Source organism: Electrona antarctica (assembly GCF_951216825.1).
Source record: "Electrona antarctica genome assembly, chromosome: 19".
In the NCBI taxonomy this organism is placed as follows: domain Eukaryota; kingdom Metazoa; phylum Chordata; class Actinopteri; order Myctophiformes; family Myctophidae; genus Electrona; species Electrona antarctica.
Genome location: NC_136800.1, coordinates 26,421,782 through 26,444,173, shown reverse-complemented (window position 1 = coordinate 26,444,173; position 22,392 = coordinate 26,421,782). Strand labels below are relative to the sequence as shown.

At 41.9% G+C, this 22,392-nt stretch overlaps 1 protein-coding gene across 1 annotated transcript in view; it reads left to right on the top strand.

Moving 5' to 3' along the window:
* Positions 1 to 435: 435 nt before the first annotated feature.
* Positions 436 to 22,392, top strand: part of LOC306943072 (tripartite motif-containing protein 16-like) — a gene marked incomplete at both ends in the record, with an annotated part of 38,375 nt that continues 16,418 nt past the window's right edge. The window contains 3 exons of the mRNA XM_079529277.1: positions 436 to 1,908; positions 3,073 to 3,156; positions 19,993 to 20,189. Coding sequence (XP_079385403.1) covers positions 436 to 1,908; positions 3,073 to 3,156; positions 19,993 to 20,189 — 1,754 coding nt within the window. The remainder of the gene's footprint in view (positions 1,909 to 3,072; positions 3,157 to 19,992; positions 20,190 to 22,392) is intronic.

The window sequence follows — 22,392 nt, the reverse complement described above, 5'->3', positions numbered from 1 at the left end:
GGCTAGCCATCACAAAGGCTGCCGGCTAGCCTACAATGAGGCAGAGAGGGCAGGGCCAGCTTCAGTTCATGACCGTTCTCACGACCCTCTACCATTTTGCCGAATTTCATGGAAAACGACAGCACATAACTGCCAAAATGGCGGAACGCGTATGGAAACAATAAGGGATCTTCGCCCCATCTGGCTTGACCTCTGATAATAATAATAAAATTACTATATAATAAAATAAATGATAATCTATGACAAATCTAAACAAACATGAATTGTTGCAGAGAGGTTACTTTGCGTATGATGTCATTGGTGTATTATTGTACACAGTGACTTAATGTCATGCAATGACATCACAATGCAGTCGTCACAAACATTGTGATTGTCCTTTAAAACAAATGTAAAGCACCATATAAATCCACTCTGTTAGAGATAGTCAATTTTAATATGGCACAGCAGGGAGTTGAACTGAACCAGGAGCATTTCAGCTGTTCCATCTGTCTGGATCTTCTGAGGGATCCAGTGACCATTCCCTGTGGACACAGCTACTGCATGGGCTGCATCAAAGGCTGCTGGGATCGGGAGGATCCGAAGGAGTATGGACTCTACAGCTGTCCACAATGCAGGGAAAGCTTTCACCCAAGACCTGTTCTCAAGAAAAGCAACATGTTGGCCGACGTGGTGGAGAGCCTGAAGAAGACCAGAAGCAGAGCCGGTCCTCCTGATCTCTGCTACGCTGGACCCGGAGATGTGGCCTGCGATTCCTGCACTGGGAGGAAACGGAAATCTGTGAAGGCATGTCTTCAGTGTATGGTCTCTTACTGTAACGCTCACCTCCAGCCTCACTATCAGTCTCCTGCCTTTAAGAAACATAAGCTGGTCAACGCTTCCAGCGAGCTCCGGGAGAACATCTGCACTCGTCACGTCGAGGTGAGGAACCTTTTCTGCCGTACTGATCAGCAGTGTATCTGTTACCTGTGCTCCGTGGAAGAACACAAAGGTCACGATACGATCTCAGCTGCTGCAGCAAGAACTGAGAGACAGAAAGAGCTTGATAAGAGTGAGCAGAACATCCATCAGAGAATCCAGGACAGAGAGAAAGACCTGAAGGTGATTAAACAGATCAGTGACCAGCTGAAGAATGACATGAGTTGGGCTGAAGAACAACTGAGGAAGCGTGTGGAGCAACTGAGGAGGAGACATGCTGAGCTGGAGCTGCTCTCGCATACAGACGATGACATCCATTTTCTACAACGTTACACCTCCCTCTCAGGTTTCAGTGAATATACACACGCAGTCAGCAGCAATGTCCGTCCTCTGCGCTACATTGAAGATTTGACTGTGGCTGTGTCAAAGATAAGGGGACAACTAGAGGATATTTTTAAAGAGGAAGAGACAAAGTCAGAACCCAAGACCAGAGATGAGTTCTTACAATATTTATGTCCAATCACACTGGACCCAAACACAGCACACATAGACCTGTCTCTGTCTAAAGGGAACAGAAAAGTAACCAGCTACCCCACATACCAATTTGACGCCATCAGACAGCATCACCCAGAGAGATTCAGACAATGGTTTCAGGTTCTGTGTAGAGAGAGTCTGACTGGACGCTGTTACTGGGAGCTAGAGTGGAGTGGATTCCTTGTTAATATAGCCGTCTCATATAAAGATATCAGCAGGACAGGCCTAAAACAAAGCTTATTCGGAGCCAATGATACATCTTGGATTATACAGTGTTGTAATTCAAATTTTACAGTCAGACACAGAGACATTACTACTCAAATCCCAGGCCGTGTGTCCTCCAGAGTAGGAGTGTACCTGGATCACAGTGCAGGTACTCTGTCCTTCTACAAGGTCTTTGACACCATGACTCTCCTCCACAGAGTCAAGACCACATTCACCCAGCCCCTCTATGCTGGAGTTGGGCTTTCAGTTAACGGATCCTCGGTTGAGTTATGTGACCTCAAGTAGATCTGGTTTGGTTTCCCATTAATCCAGAATTATAATGGCCGAAAGCAGGCAATTGTCTTTGCGGTTGTATGAGTCCGTCTGTCGGTGAGCAGACCTCGGACACCGCTGGATTGGTCAGAATGTTTAAACCCAAACTCCCAGTAGGTCAAGAAAGAACCCCCATCTGAAATTGGTCTCATGCTGGCAGATTTTTGTTTTATTAGTGTGGTTGCTGTAGACGGGGCCAGTGGTGAAAGTAGTCCGGAGCGGCGCTCCGCTATAAGATTAGCTGACGGAGCCGATCTGTCAAAATCCCATTTTAAATTATAGTACATGCCAAAACGCATGTCCAAGAAAACATAATCTACTAACGTCAGATTTACACACACAAGTGTTATTTGTTGAGTTGTCTAAAAAAGTGCTTCTGAATTGTGTTTTGTCAGTCAGCGCAATCTGATATTTATTCCACCACGGCACGTAGAAACAAGTTTTTCTCTCCCTTCGGCTCGCACGACTCACGTCAATGTGCACATGCAGCACGGCGCAGGCAGGACCAGTTCATTTTGCAGGTTGGAAATCCAGTATAGAGCGGATACGGAAACGGACGTTTGTCTGTGCCTGCATCTGCCCAACTTATGCGTGCAAAATGACCGGATATAGTCGGCGGGCTCTTTACTACGACAAATTAAATTCCACCAACGTTCAAAACATGTTTCTGGTTGGCTGACAGTGTGACAATTAATAAATAGATAAAATAATAATTAATAAATAATTAATTAAAAAAAATAGCACTTTTCTATTAAGTACTCAAGCATGTCTGGGGTTCCAGAGCAGGTTGAGAAAAATATTAGGAGATGGAGGTTGGTGTTACTGCCATTTAGCAAATCGACAAAATAAATTCTTGAATGAATCTGCTTCTCGTTTATGCCTCAAATACAAAACCGATCAAATTAGTGTGTCTTAGTACATGCCATATGGGCTTATTATAGATATCTGGTAATGGTTGAAGCAATCAATTTCCTTGTGATTATGGTATAAATAGGAGTAGGACTTGTTACAATCATTCATGTTATAGTAAGTGTAGGTAGCCTAATGCAGGTGTAAGACGTGTTGCGTTTGTATTGTGTGTTATAGGTTAGGTATAACTGTGCCCAGGAGGTTTCCCTCATTATAATTTCTAAGAGCTCCTGCAAGAACTCCTGCAAGAACGGACTAATTGTATGCCCCCTGGGCGGGGGCATACAATTAGTCCGACGTACCAGTAGTCTGACACACATGGCCGGTTAAGACTAACCTGTGGCTCCGACATACGTGGCTGGTTAAGACATAATGTACGTGGCTGGTTAAGACTCACCCATAGCTTCCGCGTGGCTACCAGACAGTGGCCTTGTGGTTAGAGTGTCCACCCTGAAACTGGGAGGTCAGGGTTCGATCCCCGGCCGGATCATACCAAAGACTGTAAAAATGGGACCCAATGCACCCTTGCTTGGCACTCAGCATCAATGGGTTGGATTGGGGGTCAAATCAACGAATGATTCCCGAGCGCGGCGCATGCTGCGGCTCACCGCTCCAAGAGTTGGGTCAAATGCGGAGAACAAATTTCACTGCGGTAATGTCTGTGACTAATCGTACGACTTTGACTTTGTTATGGTAGGGTATATTCCTTGGATTCTTTGGATCATGATACCCATATAGGCAAGGCCATGCCTGCCTGTCAAGAAGATAGTCCTGCAATTGTGTGATTTTTTTATATCTAGCAAATCCCACTTTTTGCTATTACAGTACACACATTTTGTCCCAAACTCACCCAAATTGTCAGTTATGTGATTAAGATGCACGGTATAGGTCAGACCTTTCAGATTCCATTACAATTGGCTTTCAATATGGTACATTTTGAGACATGGTCAAAGCATTTCCGGGGGTCCCCAGCCAAACATTGATGTAAACAATGCTGTTGAAGAAAGCCACCAAATGACAATAGTTGTGTACTGTAGTTTAATTTATCTTGATCTGTCAACATGTTTTATGTAAAATAATATCGCATAACTTCTTAGTCTTTCCATTTGTATCCTTACAATTGATTTTGTTCCTAAGAAATTGGTACCATTTTGTTTTTACGGGAGAAAAAAAGTGTTGATTTTAAAAAGTATATTTATCGTCTCCGCCAGGCCGAAGGCGTGGCTGGGACTATGATTTGCCCCCCAACTGTCCGCCCGTCTGTCTGTGAACAGCTAATCTCTGGCACTATTGGCCCGACAATGTGAAACTGCACACACACTCCCTGGATGCAATTTTCACAATTATTTATCTGTAGAAAGGAATCAAACAAAATGTAATTCCTAAACTCCTACAATTCCAAGTGCTTGTCAGTGGGGGGTCCCCAATTCAAATATGATTGTTTTGGAGGGTCACAGCATTAAACGGTTGAGAACCACTGGCTAAAAGGCCAAATGCCCGGGCAGGAAGGCCATCATTTCAATCAAGTGCCATAGAAGTAATTTATTTAATGTGTTAATGTTAATTTCCTAACAAACAGAAATGTGGCCTGATACAGTAGGCTACACTGCACTTAACACAACAACACTTAACACAACAATGAAGACATGGATCTATGATCTGTACTAAACTTAAACTCAGACGATGACCTGGAAGGCGAGCTCCGTTAAAATAAGTCACTTGAAAGGTTCCAGAGGGGGCACAATTCATCCAAACAAAACTGAAGGCCTTGGAATTCCTTCACTTGTGTGAAGCCATTTTGATAACATGAATCAAATCAAATAGAAATTGGTGTGTGTGTCCCAGTTTTATTTGAGTGGGCACCTTGTATGTGTATAGTGTTCACTGTATGACATTACAGAGTCTTCTTATTTTTTTTATATATGTTTATTTATTAGGGAACATTGATTTACTGTATACACACACACATGTGCTTGTCATCCTTACATTGTAGCGTCCCTTTGTTTTTTTAAGACATACAAATTATAAATCACGTACATTCAATTCAACAATAAAGCATGTACGAAACAGGCTAGCAAATACAGACAAACAATAGACATAGATCAAAAGGAAAAAAAATATAAAGTAAATCAAAAATAAAATTAACTAAATAAGCAAAAAAGATGGATCATTGGTTATTTTTGCATTAATTCATCAGAACATTTCATCAGCTATAGCAAGACACATCAAGCATTCCCTTGTGTTTGTTCGAGGCACTTAACCAGCTATACAGAGACATATGCAGCATTCCCTTGCAATGGTTCAAAGCATTTAATCAGCTATATAGAGACACATTACATTAGTTAAGAGCAACCGATGCGGTAGGTGGTCGAGTAGAGGTTTCCATATTTTGGTAAAAATGTCTTCACTGCCTTTAGACCTGGCACTCATTCTCTCCATGGGTAAAATTTTATAAACAGAGTCTTCTTCAAAATTGTCGCTATATCTTCATATTTATTTTGGTATTCGTATTTGCACTGGTATTCAGGGCTTTTATGCCAGATTGTGTGATCCAGATCAGTGGTCCTTGAGTGGGTTCCTTGGGATCCCCAGTCCAATCAAATCAGTTTAACCACTTTGAAAATAGCTGTTGTGATCGGCCATTTTCAAAACATCCGACAGATTTTAATAGTTTTGAAACATTAACAGTTACACTATCTTGGATCATGTCCAAAGGTGTAGTCCAAACTAGACACAGGATCTCACCTAAACACTCACTTCGAATGCGATCAACCCATAATCACCAGTACTCATCATACCATGCAATGGAGCAAATGGGCTCTACTGGAGGCTGGTTGCGATTCGTAATCGTGGAAGTGAAAATATTACCGCAGATGCAAAAACGTTGTGAAACTGACTCATGTGGCCGGTTAAGATTGACCTTGGTGTTAGGGGACTTACGTGTTAGGGTTAGAGTTAGGCTTAGTATTGTCTGACAACGCAACCAACGCCACGTCGGACAATGGCTGACAAGTGACAACAATGACGTCTCTGCTCCAGTAGAGCCTAGGCCTGCTGGCTCCATTAAATGGGCTTGATAAGTAACCCTACCTACTGGTGGGTTGATAACACTCAAATCTGCTAATCTAAACAAATAGAGCAGGGACCAAATAGATTGGACAAAATCACATTTTATATTAAAAAATAAAAATAAGAGAAAGTTTATCTTCCCTTTTTTAGCCATCATGTTTCTCAGTGGGTTTATCTTCCATCAGAGTGTGAATCTGAGACTATCAAGTGTAATGCTGCCCTCCTCCACAGGTTGGGAATATAACTCATTTATATCTGCATCCCCTTGCGATTAAAATACGGTCCACCTGTGTAAACCCTAGCGTGTTCCCATTTCCCACATTATCTCTCATTGTATGCATTCAAATATTCCATTCCCGATAGTGTCCTTTCTATGTCCGAGTGGGTGCAATACAAAGCATTCTCTCAATGTATGTCATCCAATTCTTGTCCAGTAATTTCTACGACATTCAAGAACCTGCTGGCTGCATCTAGCGCCATTTTAATTTGCTATGACTTTCTGTATTTCCACTGCAGACCATCGCAATCCAGCAATCCTCTCGTCAAAGCAGATGTTTTGATCAGCCCCTTTCCTATACATCCTCTTGCTCTGCCACATTTTTATTCCCCTCCAGTTTCTTGACATTGTCCGTATAATAGGACATCCCCCCTTGCTTCCTTATCTGGCTCACCTTCACTTCCTTGATTATTTTTGGACACTTTGCCAATGATGCATGATGTTCTCCTTCACAGTGTAGACACTTTGGGTTTACTTTGCTCTTTTTACTTCCTCTCTTCACATTATGCTTTTCCACAACTCTGTGTTCCACTCCACACACTGCGGCAATGTGTCCAGTGGTGGAAAAAGTATTCAAAATGTTTGCCTTAAGAGTCCAGAATTCAAAATGTACTTGAGTAAAAGTAGGCCTGTATACAACAGTATTGTTTGGCATCAAAATGTACTTAAAGTACCAAAAGTGAAAGTACTCATTATGCATGTCTCATTTTAAGTTTTCAAATGTATAAAAATCTTTTGAAAATAGCAGATCTCCCTAACATCATCGCGACACATTGTGAGCTTGTATGTACAATACTGTAAATTGGCCATTTTCAAATGGCCTAAAGTGGATAATGTATGTTTTGTAATAATGAGATCTACAAAGAAACTATAACTAAAGCTTTCAAATACATTTAGCGGAGTAAAAGTACAATATTTGCCTCCGAGATGTAGCGGAGTAGAAGTAAAAGTACTGGTAACTAGAAATACTAAAGTACAAATGCCTCAAAATTGTACTCAAGTACAGTACTTAAGTAAATGTACCACCACTGAACTTGTCCATATTCTTGACAGCAGTAGCACCTGACTGGTGCTACTTTGAAAGGCCTGACTCGATAACACACATAGCCTCTGTAAATTATCTCTGGTAATTCCCCTTCAAACGTCAAACAAATGGACTTGCTTTCCTTCTGATTTCCGTCTCAAACTCCTCCTGACCTCAGGAATACCTTCAATCTCTCGAAAACTCCATCATATATTGTCAGTGGCACTGAGATCTCACTCACTCCTCTCTTCCTTGCATTTGTTCAGCCGAGGAAAATACTTCAGTCATACCACCATCCCACTAGCCAATTCTCCAGACTTCTTTCATTTGCAGATTCGTCCTGCAATCAATGACCTTATTCCACTCCGTTATCCTCACTGAATTTATTTCCCCTACGTTTACTATAAATTGACTGTCCTCATGTTTCCACCATTATAAAACAATAGCATGGGGACTGTATAGTGCCAACTCTCTCCGTATCGTGTGTTCTCTCTCTCTCTCTCCCCCCTCTATGGTCCAGATTTGGTTCTATATTGTACCGTTATAGTAGCCTATCACACTTTTGTTTCAGTCATCAGATATTCTCAGAGGAATATCTGCAACTCTGCAACTTCATTTAACCTTTGTGTGTGTGTGTGTGTGTGTGTGTGTGTGTGTGTGTGTGTGTGTGTGTGTGTGTGTGTGTGTGTGTGTGTGTGTGTGTGTGTGGGTGTGTGTGTGTCGCATTTACTATGAAATTGTGCATTTCCCGTTAGTCAGTGTGGTCACCCCAGGCATGGCCAAATATGGTCACGTGACATCAGGGATGGTGGATGACATCCCTGATGTCCTCAATATTAAGCCCATATATGGGAATGCTCATACAGTTATGGAGATGCCTGATGTCATCAATATTGGCCAGCAACATCTGATCTCAAACCCTTAGATCTCCATAGCTGACCTGTTCTGACATTCCATATGTTGATGCTTCCCCATTCATCCTTCCTCTTCGATGTCTCCCTTTTGACCGATACCTGTCCATTCAAACTCTAGAAAGGCCTGCCCCAAAGTTATTAGAGCAGCCAGCGAAAACTAGAGTTCTCAACAGGCCCGAAAATTAAGGCTCGGCCCTACCTGGGCCCTCATCAAACTCTGTACACTCAAGACACTGCCCCTGCTGCCACCCTTAGATCTCCATATATGGAGCTGACCTGTTCTGTCATTCCATATTGAAAGAGTGGCACTCGGAAATAGTTCAGGTTTTGTGATTGACAGCAATGGTGAGCAGGCAAGGCCACCGGCCAGGCTGACCACAGAAGAGGCAGAGGAATTCTCTTTACAGGTTTTAATTGGTGTGTGGTACACAATGCGTGTGCTGTACATAAAGAAACACATAATAGAATTGTATCAGCAATAATAATAATAATCATCTCCAATAAACAAATCATAGATAGCAGTTCAATCCAATAATAATAAACCATTGTCAGATCATAGAATAATTCATATCTAAATAAGGCATCAATCAATAATAATGTAGGCCTAATGTATAATGAGGGCACCATAAGGATGTATATATCAAATATACATGCATAAAGATAATACACACACATATAGATATACAAACATGTATATGAATATGGTGCAGTGAAATCAGGCCAAACACTCCAATTAGATGCCAACTAATTAGTCCACATTTCAGCTCCAATAAACCAAAGGGAAATAACATAAATACGAACTGCCGGTCATCTTGTAATACACAAGTAAACAGGAGCAAACAGTCGACACAAAGCACATGGGCAGTGCAGTGAGTCTATGATGGGTGATGAGGGCAAAGAACAAAGTTGATGTTCCATAAGCTTTCTGACTCACGTTTGTTCTTGGACGCACACGGTTTGAGCCTGAGGTTTGAAGAAAGGTGGTAGTTCTGGAGGTTGAGACAAGAGGAAGAGGCCGCACGGTGTGGTGATCTGAGCATGCATCAGGGAATGAGTGCAGCTAGTTCTACTTATATAGCCTCCCACACCTGTGCGTGGCCAATGAACAAGCTGCCACTCACTCAGGCTTGATTGGGTGTCAGTGACTCTCCATTTTCTTTTTCTTTTCTTTTTTTCAATGTATTTCTATTGAGGCTCTGAGATTTCACAACTGTTCAATCACAATTCAATGTATATAGAACCATACATTTTTCAACATAACATAGGAAAACAACAAGAATACGGACATTACAATGCACAGACAAAAAACAAACACAAAAAAAAAAAAAAAGACAAAACGAGTACACCAGTCTTGACATGATTACATTACAGGTCACCAGAGTGTTTGTTATTCACTACCGTTCAATACGGTACATTGAAGCACAGTCTAGAAGGGTCCACTGTATCCAAGACTGGTTCCCATACCTTTGTGAACCCTTCCATGTTATCACGGAGGAGATAAGTTTCTCCAGAGGAACCACAGTCATTACCGCCTTGTACCAATCATCCAGTGTAGGAACGTCTATGAATCCAAAGCTTGAGTATAGTCTTCCTCGGTATGTATAAGAGTATTCCAACCAATTTGGCGTTGTGTCTGGTCCTTGCACTGGATACCTTAGCTGCTGCTAGTACACACTGGAGAGGTGACAAGTTCAAATTATATCCAAGCAAGGTGTCCAGCTCATTCTTCACCTCATTCCAAAACACCTGTATCTTTGTACATTTCCAAAGCATATGTGCATATGTACCAACTTCTGTGTCACATTTATTACAGTTAGGAGAGCTGAGACCAAGCTTGCTTCTCAGTAGAGGTGTATAATGGAGTCTGTGTAACATTTTGAATTGTCTTTCTCTATCATTATTGCAACTCAAAATAGTAAGTGTATTTCCTATTTTAATTGTTGTCCAAGTATTGTCTTCTATCTGACATTCCAAGTCAATCTGCCACTGCCTTCGAATATGATCAGTGGAGTGGTTTGAACTTATATCAAAACATTCATACAGATAGGAAATAAATCTTTCTGGCACAGGTCGTGTAAGAATATTTTCTAAGAAGGATGTCCTAGGCCTAGGGGCTTGCATGTTCTTTGTTACATAATGACGGATTTGTAAAAATCTAAAGAAATGTGACTGAATATTTATTCCTTAGATTCTCAAATGACTCCATTGTGCCTCTGTTATATAGTTTAGCAAGCTGGTCCAGTCCCTTATCATGCCAAACCCTGAATACTGGGTCCTGATATGAGGGAAGAAAATCTGGGTTCTTCCATATAGGAGCCAAAGGTGAAAAATGTTTTTTAAGTTTAAAATGGACTTTGATGTTATTCCAGGTGTTCAGCGTATTTAAGACAATGAAGTTCTGATCAACCTCCAATTTAGCTTTGTTATGATTCACAAAGGGGCAGACCTCGAGTGTCAACATACCACAGTTTTGAGATTCAATATCGATCCATGTGTTTGTTATGTCTGGGTTCACCCATTCATATATGTACCGCATTTGTGCTGCCCAGTAGTAAAAACGTAAGTTCGGAACCCCCTCCATGAGCCTTTTGACACATATGTTGATCTGACCTCATCAAACCCTGTACACTCAAGACACGCTCCATATATGGCCAGTACAGAATTAATTCCATATGTTGATCTGCCATGCCAGAGTGCCAGCACTCGCCCAGCAGTCTGCCGTCAACGAGGCGGATGCGTGCTTCTCGCCCTAAGGCGTCTGGTATTACTCCTTGTGAGGGCCAAATGTTAACAGAAGTATACAGTTGTCCTACAATGTGACAAAGGTTCAGGTCGGCCAATTCATTTATTATTGGTTCCATGCCAGCCTAAGCCGATCTCCAAGAGATAGTTTGAGCCAACCCCACAACACGCGCTGCAGTGGTTCGGGGCTGTGAGCTTGCAGATCTGCCATTTTCTCACACTTAAGAGGGCCCGGGACGGAGGTCTCCTCCTTAACGGAACATTAATCATTCCATTACCGAGCGCACCGCTGTACAGGCTGGGAGCGCCTGTTGGGCAACATTCAATGTCATTTCCGGTTGGGACGTCATCCAAAGTGGTCCCCCTCTATTTTAATGGATCGGATCGAAAATCTTAAAACGTGAATAACTCTTGATCTAAATCAATGCTTCCAATTCTAACCAAAGATTGCGTTTTGACGGCCCATTGCGGTCCTGTCGCAAGTCGCGTTAGAAGTAATCATAGCTCTGGTTGCTGTCGATCCTCAAAGGGTATTTTGGCTACATCTAGCTACTTCTACCTCCTTCCAAAATAGCGCCATGCCACCTTGAAATGGGCTCTGAAGCTGCAAATCGCTGGGCGTGCTGATTTACTGGTTCCAACTACATCCGGGCATTCTAGGTGTTTTCAGTTTTCAGACGGGAAGCGACTGGCGCACCTTGACAATTTGAGGGGCGTTGACGCAAGAGAGCGCGGTCCCGTGAAATTGTCGTGCGCTACACTACGTGGCCCGCACCCCTCATGTGAGAGTGCCCGCGTCACTTGCTCCCATTCTGAAATTACTTTTTGGGTAAAGATGGAGTCGTTTTATGCGCAATGATGTATTCCCTTTGTATTTAGGGTTTCTTCCTGGAGGCTGGACCCTTGACAGTAAACGTGCCAATGAAACAAAACAGTATTATAGTGATCACATTATCAGCCCCTCCCCTAACTCCACCCCCTTTATCATACAACTACAGCTGTGGGTGCAGCTTAAGTTGAGGTGGATCACCACCCATCAGGCAAACACATTTTTTTAAAACTTCTTCCTCCTTATATAACAATAAGACCTGATGATCATGTTTTAGGGTGGATCTTCTATTTTCAGTGAAATTTCCCCACCTTGACAGAAAACCAAAAAGAAATGGCATCATAGCATTCATACTTGTAAAACTCATAAAATGTTGATGCCCTCACAAATATATATAGTGTGTGTGTGTGTGTGTGTGTGTGTGCTACAGAGCTGAGATCAGAGAGTGAAGGTTACAGCTGCGCGTGCAGGAGTCCATTTATAGCTCTACGATCAGTTTCCCTGCCTGCCTCTCCATCCATGCTCAAAACACATGCATCATTAATGAGCTCTGCTCTTTTGTTTATCAATTAGCAGATCAATACATGCTTGACTAACCCCTCGGGTCAATGGATACTCCTGGACAAAAATGGCGTAGTAGTGGGCCGGCTTTAATTTCAACACTGTTTATTGGCACAATGTCAAACGTATCGAATCATGACTTTTTTCTCTCCACATCTATTCCTTTTCTTCTAGTGTCTCGTTTTCATCCTTTTCCTCTTAATCAATCCCCTGTCTGTCTCTCCCTTGCTCTTAGTCATTTAAAAATGACTGTTGGGGTGCAGACAATGAAATGACAATGAAAACTGTGGAAACGGCTAAATTCAAGCTCAAAACCCATTGCAATCGAGCAACAAAGTCCGACATCTTTTCCTTTACCGCCGTGGGTCACAGAACCGGAACAGCGTTGTTATAGGAATATAGGCCTATACTTACTCTTATACCTTTTTGAATCCTGCACCTGACAAGCAGTATGAAAAATCCTAAAATCCTAAAACTAAACTAAAACAAATCTCTTTCTGTTTTTGAATTTCTTGTTTTCTTTTTCTGTTATTTTGTCCCAATGGTGTATATTTCTGTAGTCCATTTATGTATGCGTTTTTGTAGTCATCACTGTGTGGTTTTACTTTTGTCATGTTATTGTTTTGTATTTTTAATTGAGATATGGATCTTACAGGGTCTAAAATTAAAACGGAATTGAATTGAACCTGCACATCCTATCTTATGCTATTCATTGTAGGGCTTAAGTGCTTAAATTCACAAGTGTGTGCATGCGTATTTGCCAGGGATCCCAGGTTTTGTCAGACTCTGATGTAAGAGAGCGTGGCTCCAAGGAAATAAAGATAGGGAACCATTCACTGCTGCTATAAATTATTCACAACAATCTGTCTGGGTGACATTGGTGCACAAGCATGTCATAGCACAGTGTGCAAGTGGCATAAAGTAACTATAAGTACATCATTTACTCAAGTACCGTACTTGAGTAAAGTAAAAATCACACCCGTGATAAGTAAGGGGCGCTCTTATCATCGTACATCATCATGACGTAAAATAGACACTGTATTTGCTCAGACACAGACATAAGATTCTCCATTCATTGTCAATGGGAATTTAATGTTTGTGTAGGACAAAGTTTGTGGACAGACACCAACAGCTGGATATAGGGCCCCTCAAAAATACATTTTATTTTTTTTACAATTTTACAAAAAATGTTTCAATACTTTTACCTCTACTCCACAGTCCACTACATCTCAAAAGGCAAATATTGTACTTACTGTATACTCCACTTCCACTACAATTATTTGATAGGTTTAGTTAAGTCACTTGCGGCAACATTTTCACTTCAGGTTAATTTCTGGTATCTGTTGCTTAGCAACCAAGAACCATGCATACTTTGACGAAGAGTGCGACCTATAAACCACTGAGAAGACCATGTGACGGTTCGTCATCTGCAGGGAAGTGCTGGATTAGACTTGACGTAGACCTTTAGGCCCACCCATCTGACCACTTGTATATTTTCTAATTTAATTTGTGCATACATGTGCATTTTCAGAGCATGTTTATTTTAATGATCAATGGTACCGATATTGGTTTCTTGAATCTGCATCACGATGAAAACAATATCTTCCAAGGTTTTCCTTTACATTATTGTTTGAGGGGCTTTGTGTGTTTGTGTGAATCATAGTGATGATTTGATTGGCTGAGCATGGATTTGAGATGATTTGAATGGCTGAGCAAAGTAGGCTAAGTATAGAGTATAACAAGTGAGGGCAGAACATTTAAGACGCCAATTGTGATTGGCCCGGAATGACAGAAAAGTGAGGACGCTAATTGTGATTGGCCAGAATGATGTATGATGATAAGAGGGCCCCTCACTTCACAAGTGTGATTTTTTTTATAGTAATGCTAAATTTTGCCAGTTATTTGGGCAGCCCACCAGTGGGGCCCAGGTTGGGAATCGCTTGGTATATTGCTAACCGGGATGACTGGAAGAGACAATGAAGCCGTCCTAAAATTGTGATGACCTCACAAGTATAGTAATACATTATAAAGGCACGTGCGTGCAATCCAGTAGTTCAGTGACATGTCCTCACCAGCACAGATTTATGGGCTCACATAATTAAAATGGCCGTCGGGTGGGTCTGCTGGGGGCAGGGCACTGTCTCCTTAGCGACCTGCCATACAACGGCATGAGGAGTTGATGAAGGAACCGGTGTGCATGTGGGGCATCAGCTTTATCCCATTTAGACATGAGGCTGTGCGTGTGTACAGTGCCTTGCGATAGGATTACCCCCTTCATGTTTGAACAAGGCTGTAACAAAAAAAATGTGGAAAAGATGGATTAAATACCTTTTTTTTGCTCAGAATTCTAAACACAATGTTGCATAATGAATGAGAAATGTTTGCAAATGTGTTAAAAATAAAGAAAATTAAATCACATATGCATAAGTACTCACACCCTTTATTCAACACTGTTATAGCACCTCTAGCAGCAATTATAGCCTTCATTCTTTTTTAGTATGATGCCACAACTTGGCACATGTATTTTGGGGCAGTTTAACTCACTTATTTTCAGATCTTTTCAAGCTACTTTGGTGCACAGCCATTTTCAGATCTGTCCAGAGCTGTTCAATGGGGTAAATGTCTGGGGTACGGGTGAGCTATTCAGGACATTCACAGACTTGCCCTGAAGCCACACTTACCTTGGCTGTGTGCTTAGGCTCCTTGTCCTGTTGGAAAGTGAACCTCTGCCTCAGTCTGAGGTCCAAAGTGCTCTGGAGCAGGTTTTCATCATTGATCTCTACTTTACTGTACTTTGATGTATACATTTTTTCCCTGATCCCGACTTGTCTCCCAGATCCTTTTGCTGAAAAATATCCCCACAGCATGATTCTGCGACCACCATGGTTCCCTGTAGGGATGGTGTTGGCCAGGTAATTGGGGTGCCTGGTTTTGTCCAGATATTACACATGGCTTTAAGACAAAACAGTTACATTTGCCGTGGCAAACTTCAATGCGCTGTCATGTGCCTTTTGTTGAGGATTATCTTCCATCTGGCCACTCTACCATGAAGGCCTGACTGGTGGAGTGGTGCAGAAATGGTTGTCCTTCTGTAAGGTTCTCCTATCTCCACAGAGGAACACTGGAGCTCTGTCAGAGTAACAATTGGGTTCTTGGTCACCTTCCTGACCAAGACTCATCTCCCCAATTGCTTAGTTTGGTCAGGTGGCTAGCTGTAGGAAGAGTCTTGGTGGTTCTAAATGTAAATTCCATTTACGAATGATGGAGACCACTGTGTTTGTTGGGACCTTCAATGCTGCGGGGTTTTTTTTAAAACCTTCCTCAGGTCTGTGCCTCGATACATGTATCAGAGGTCTACAGACAATTGCTTTGATTTGTGCTTCGACATGCAATGTTAACTGTGGGACCTAGCTGACCTGATAGACATGCATGTGCCTTTCTAAATTATGTCAAATCAATATAATTTACCATAGGCAGACTCCATCCTTGAGGTGTTTCTATATCTTGATTGATCAGTACAGGATGCACCTCAGCTGTGTGTGTGTATGTGTGTATGTGTGTGTGTGTGTGTGTGTGTGTAGAAGTTTGAGTGAAAATTTGAATTTAATACATTTTTGAATACGGCTGTAACAAAACAAAATGTGGAAAAGATAAAGGGGGGCGAATACTTTCGTAAGGCACTGCGCGCGTGCAGCAACAACTGATGAGACAGCGGTAGCTCCCGGATTGAAAGGTATAACGTATACTTATAGGTCAGGACAGGTCTAAATGGAGAGAGGGGTTATGGCAGGAGAATACATCTGTGGAATTCAGTGTGAAACACTTAGAACAGAAGGTTCCATGTGGAGTTCAATTGGAATAACTTCAACCTGGCGTCTTTTATTTTATTTATTAAATACACCCCGATGACCTTGGGATACATCACTGAGGATACGTCCCAGGGATGCGAAGTATTTTTAGTTACATAGTCTATTCCTATGAGTCACTACAAACTTTGGCATGCTACTAGTCCTACATACTTACACCTAGAAACCCCATTCAAACCTATTTAGGTTCATTTACGATGGACATGTTTGCCTGAAATATAGTGCTTTCAAATTTGAGAAATTTATAATGGGGCTCAATGGCAATAGCACAAACATGCTATTTCTAAAACTATGAAACATTTCAAAGATTCCATTCCAGGCCACCGTAAGATGAACCTAAATAGGTTTGAATGGGGTTTCTATAGCTGCAAGTATGTAGGACTAGTAGCATGCCAAAGTTTGTGCTATTGCCATTGAGAATGCATTGGGCGTTTAAGTTAAATACGGGGGGGGGGGGGGGGGGGGGGGACCTATATTTTGACAGCAGAAACTGCCTGTCAAAATTTCTGGACATGTTTGCCTGAAATATAGTGCTTTCAAATTTGAGAAATTTATAATGGGGCTCAATGGCAGCTCTATGGCACGTCAAAAAATCACTTTCACCTAGAAACTCCATTCACACATTTTATAATTCAGCTTACTGTGGAGACACATGCTGGAACTTTTTACTTTGAAATGATTTGTAGTTACTGAGTTATTTAACTTAAACGCCCAATGCATTCTCAATGGCAATAGCATAAACTTTGGCATGCTACAAGTCCTACATACTTACACCTAGAAACCCCCTTCAAACCTATTTAGGTTCATCTTACGGTGGACATGTTTGCCTGAAACGAAATCTTTGAAATGTTTCATAGTTTTAGAAATAGTGCTTTCAAATTTGAGAAATGTATAATGGGGCTCAATGGCAGATATTGGCATGTCAAAAAAGCACTGTTACCTAGAAACTCCATTCACACTTTTTATAATTCAGCTTACTGTGGAGACACATGCTGGAACTTTTTACTTTGAAATGTTTTGTAGTTTCTGAGTCATTTAACTTAAACGCCCAATGCATTCTCAATGGCAATAGCACAAACATGCTATTTCTAAAACTATGAAACATTTCAAAGATTCCATTTCAGGCAAACATGTCCACCGTAAGATGAACCTAAATAGGTTTGAATGGGGTTTATATAGGTGTAAGTATGTAGGACTAGTAGCATGCCAAAGTTTGTGCTATTGCCATTGAGAATGCATTGGGCGTTTAAGTTAAATACGGGGGGGGGGGGACATATTTTGACAGCAGAAACTGCCTGTCATAATTTCTCCCCCCTCCCTATTCCAAAGCCCCCCCAGGTACATTATATATTTAAACTATTTTCAGCAATGGTACACTTATTTTTTCAGTGGGTAGATCTTGTTGAGCTGGTAATTTTGAAAGTAGATCTCACGTCATAAATGTGTGGGCACCCCTGTTCTAGCCCATAGGATGACCCGAGGCCCACCACTTAAAAACCACACGGTGCCCAAATCTGAATTTAGGTGCTCAAATGAACTCAAACTGAAGCAATTCAGTATAGGTCAACACTTCCTCCTGGGTCATTTTAGGGGCCGGGACCTCCAGTAAAAGGCCTAAATACTCTCCAAGAGTTGGGGAACAACATATCAAGAGAGTGGAGTGGTAGGCCATTGGTTTGACCCAGGACCAGTGATTCAATGTACCCCACTGAAAAATAGCAGATCTACAAGCTCGTAGCGTGGCACTCGGTGCCGCACTACGAGTTTGTAGATCTGCCCAAAGTTGAAGGGCTTCAACCTTGGGTACTGGGTAGCTGAAGTTGAAGCTCTGCCCTTCAACTTTAGGCACTTTTACATGTAGGCTGACCCAAAGTTGAAACAGTTGCCAGGGGGACATCTTTGGGCCTGGGGTCCTCATTGTTGGATATGTTGTTCCCACAACCAAGAAGAGTATTTTACCCTTTACTGGAGGTCCTAGGCCCTAAAATGACCCCATGAGGAAGCGTTGACCTTTACTGAATTGCTTCAATTCATTTGACCACCTAACTTCAGATTTGGGCACAATTACACCATTGCTTCAGTTTCAGTTCATTTGACAACCTTCTTTCAACTTTGGGCACTTTTACATGTAGGCTGACCCAAAGTTGAAACAGTTGCCAGGGGGACATCTTTGGGCCTGGGGTCCTCATCGTCGGATATGTTGTTCACACAACCGAGAAGAGTATACTAGTGCTACATACTTACACCTATGAATAACTGACAACCAGGTATAGTCTGGTAATGCCCGGAATGTAGACGGCACTCAGGTGAGCAGTATGGGTTAGCGGTCTTGCCCAAATGGGACTGATTGAGGGTAGCTACTGGGACGTATAAGTCGGGACTTGATCACCCCGGCTGGGTCACCTAAGTATGATGTTCGAGAGACGCGAAACCCCGATGAGACCACACACACACTCCTCACACACACCTCAGCTCAATTGTGTAGGAAAGGTTGCGTCTTGTCTCCAATAAAGTCACAACACTGAAGTGTAATACGTTATTGTATCATGAGTTGCTACAGGGTCAGCAACACATGCTCTGGATACAAAATAAAAATAACCAATAAAGTACAAATATCAACTTTTATTTTGATGATTACATATAAACTTGTCATTTTAAATGAATAAACAAAGAACACATGAGTTACAAGTAAGAGTTAATATAAATTAAAAAATGAAAACAACCATCAAGACTGGGTTTGACTCAGTTAACAGAATATGTACAATCCATCACCAATAACTATGCATCAGTGTCAGTGGTGGACAAAGTACTCGGCTACAAAACAAGTGTTTTTTTTACTTCAGTTAATGTACTGGAACAATATGCTTTTAAGACATAATAATTAAATAGTACAAGTACATTATTTTTTTAATCAATGCATTGCTGTATTGAAGTTAAGACAAAAAGTAAAACAATGTGTTGTTGTGCGAGCACACCACACACACACACACACACACACACACACACACACACACACACACACACACACACACACACACACACACACACACACACACACACACACACACACACACACACACACACACACACACACACACACACACACACACACACACACACACACACACACACACACACACACACACACACACACACACACACACACACACACACACACACACACACACACACACACACACACACACACACACACACACGTGACCGGTGTCAAAATCAGGTTTCTCTTTTTGTTTTTGCATTAATACCCTGTATTATATATCTATCAGTGACTTATAGTATCCTTCCTTATTATATATATATATAAATGCTTAGCGCTGTCGATTGGATATATGAACATGTGTGCAGGACTAATGTGAAGGACTGAGCATGACGTCAGCGTCATTACCTGACAGCTGTCAGTGGTGAGAGGTGAAGAGAGGAGCTATTTCATGTCAGAGAGTCTCCACAAAAGATAAGAAAGAAAATATAAAATAGTAACAAGAACAAGAACTTAACTGAACTCCTAAAAATCTGTGCAGACGGCGCATACGGATGGACGTACCCCGTGGGGCCAAAAAGAGAACGACAGCAAGAGCTCCTAGAGTAATAGAGTCCTCGGACTCGGATGAGGAGTACAGTGACAGGACTAATGTGAAGGACTGAGCATGACGTCAGCGTCATTACCTGACAGCTGTCAGTGGTGAGAAATGGAGGAGGAGCCGTCTAATCAGCACAGATTGTTGCCAGTACAAAAGAGGGCTTGCTGGGAGGAAGGTGGCGTGTGTGCTGCTCTGTTGAGTGTGGAAGGGTGACAGGAGGGCCGAGAGAGAGTGATCGGAAAGATTCGTTGGCACACCAAGGTGCGAGCCGAGAGAGGAGAGGGACTCGCGTGTGACCAACCCGTTGACGGCGGAGGGAATCGAGTGAGCTGTTCCGGTGACCAGGAGTGGTGTTACAGAGTGCGGATTCCCAACAAACGCAGCGGGCAGGTGAAACTGCCCGTGGTGTGCGAGTACTGTTTTATCCCGCACTACTGTTGATTCTATCACCCGGGGCGTATGTGAGCTGTACCTGTTTGTGGAACGGAGAAACTGGCCTTTGCCTTCTGTATTTTCAGGAGGAGGTGTTGAAGTGGACGTAGTATTCTGATGCTGGACTGACTGGAGGCTCTCTCTCTGATAACAAAAAGAACTGTATGAACCCATTGCACTTTAGCACACTTTTTGTAATTGACTGGTTTTAAGGATTTTGTTTTGTATTTCGCTACTTCGTTTTAAGATTAAATAAATATTGTATTTTAGCAGGTGTCTTAGGAGCCCATGTATAGGATTAATAAACAGATGTTATATTTTGATTCAGTGTCAGTCTCTCTCCATTTTGTTATGGTTGCTCTCTCACCTGGTAAAAAGTGAACCTGTGTGTCCTTGAACAAACTGAAGCTAAGAGTAATAATGATAAGAGTTGCCGTTTCTCTATAAATAAATGACGGCTGGCGTAGTCCCAGGATTATCTAGTGAGGTGTACAACTTTGATATCTCTAGCACCTTAAACGGTGCCACTCTAATAATTAAAGGTTGTATGTGTTATAAAATAATAACGATAAAGAATATTCTACTGCCCAAATTCTGTGTGGCTGATTCGGCCTTGGTCACATATTCACAACGTCGCTGTATTCCAGAGTGAAGGGAAAACGCAAAATGCAGGTTACCTCCATAGAGTTAACATTATAATATTTGTCTTTGGAATGTCAATCGTACAAAAAGAGGCAAGAAGTACAGATTGAGTACAGTGTTCCACCAAATGTATAGTGTCCCGCAGTGATTCATGTACCTGTTAAAGGCATACTGTAACAACAAACCAACAGCAGTGTTTATGGCATGTTCAACACACCGTCAAACAACACAAAACAGAACTACTCTTACAGCAGTGGTGGAAGAAGTACTCATATTTACTTTACTCTGCAAAGAATAGCTGATCTACAAGACATCGTTTTATGATGGAGCATAACACAGCAGCACGACCACACAGAGAGACTTTGTCAGGGGAAAGTTGGGAAACAGACAGACATCGCAGTCACTGTGTTACAAAACAATGACTGTCACATTTAGTGATTTATGTTTATATATCTACAGTACATTAGGGCTGGGACTGTAACTGATTATTTTTTTTAAATCTAAAAACGCATTTGAATAATTTTTAGTCTTTGCACGTCTCTCACCGGTTTCAGGCATACCGATCATACCGGTGCACCAACCAACAGACAACAAACCCCAATGGGAGAAGTCTGGTTGGCCCAGACAACATTGTTATACCATATTATCTTATACTATTACTGTAGATTTATTATTGCTACCACACACACACACACACACACACACACACACACACACACACACACACACACACACACACACACACACACACACACACACACACACACACACACACACACACACACACACACACACACACACACACACACACACACACACACACACACACACACACACACACACACACACACACACACACACACACACACACACACACACACACACACACACACACACACACACACACACACACACACACACACACACACACACACACACACACACACACACACACACACACACACACACACACACACACACACACGTTGAGACCTGGTTAATCCTACAAGAGCATGGGGAGCAAGAATGAGTACCAGCCCAGTTTGAAAACAAAGATTCAGTCAAAATAGTCAGATTAAATCTCTCATTTGCCATTTCCATATCGACTTGCCTACTTACATCACACTTTCTGTTTCAGCAGTATCCCTTCATTCACTTTCACGAAGCTATAAATATGGGGAACGTCTAAATCTTAGGCTAGGAAGTAGGAACACAATACTAGACATGCTATCTTTTTAGTCTAGGATTTGGATGGCGTTTATTTCGTCATTGTATATCGGCACCTAGCCCGTCTCCGGACCCCCAACCCGGGGGGTCCGGAGACGGGCTAATCGGCACCCAGAGTTCTTGTAGTGGATTATAATTTGGAAACGTGTCAAATGTGGACTGTTTTGGCTTTTGGGCATATCTCTAATAATGTAACTTGCTATCTCTTCAGCCAGTGGAACAATTGTGAAGTCTCGGTATTTACAACCAGTTGAGAAGACGGGAAGTCTGTCAAAGGTAATACATGAAACTTTATTATGAATTAAAGAAAATGTA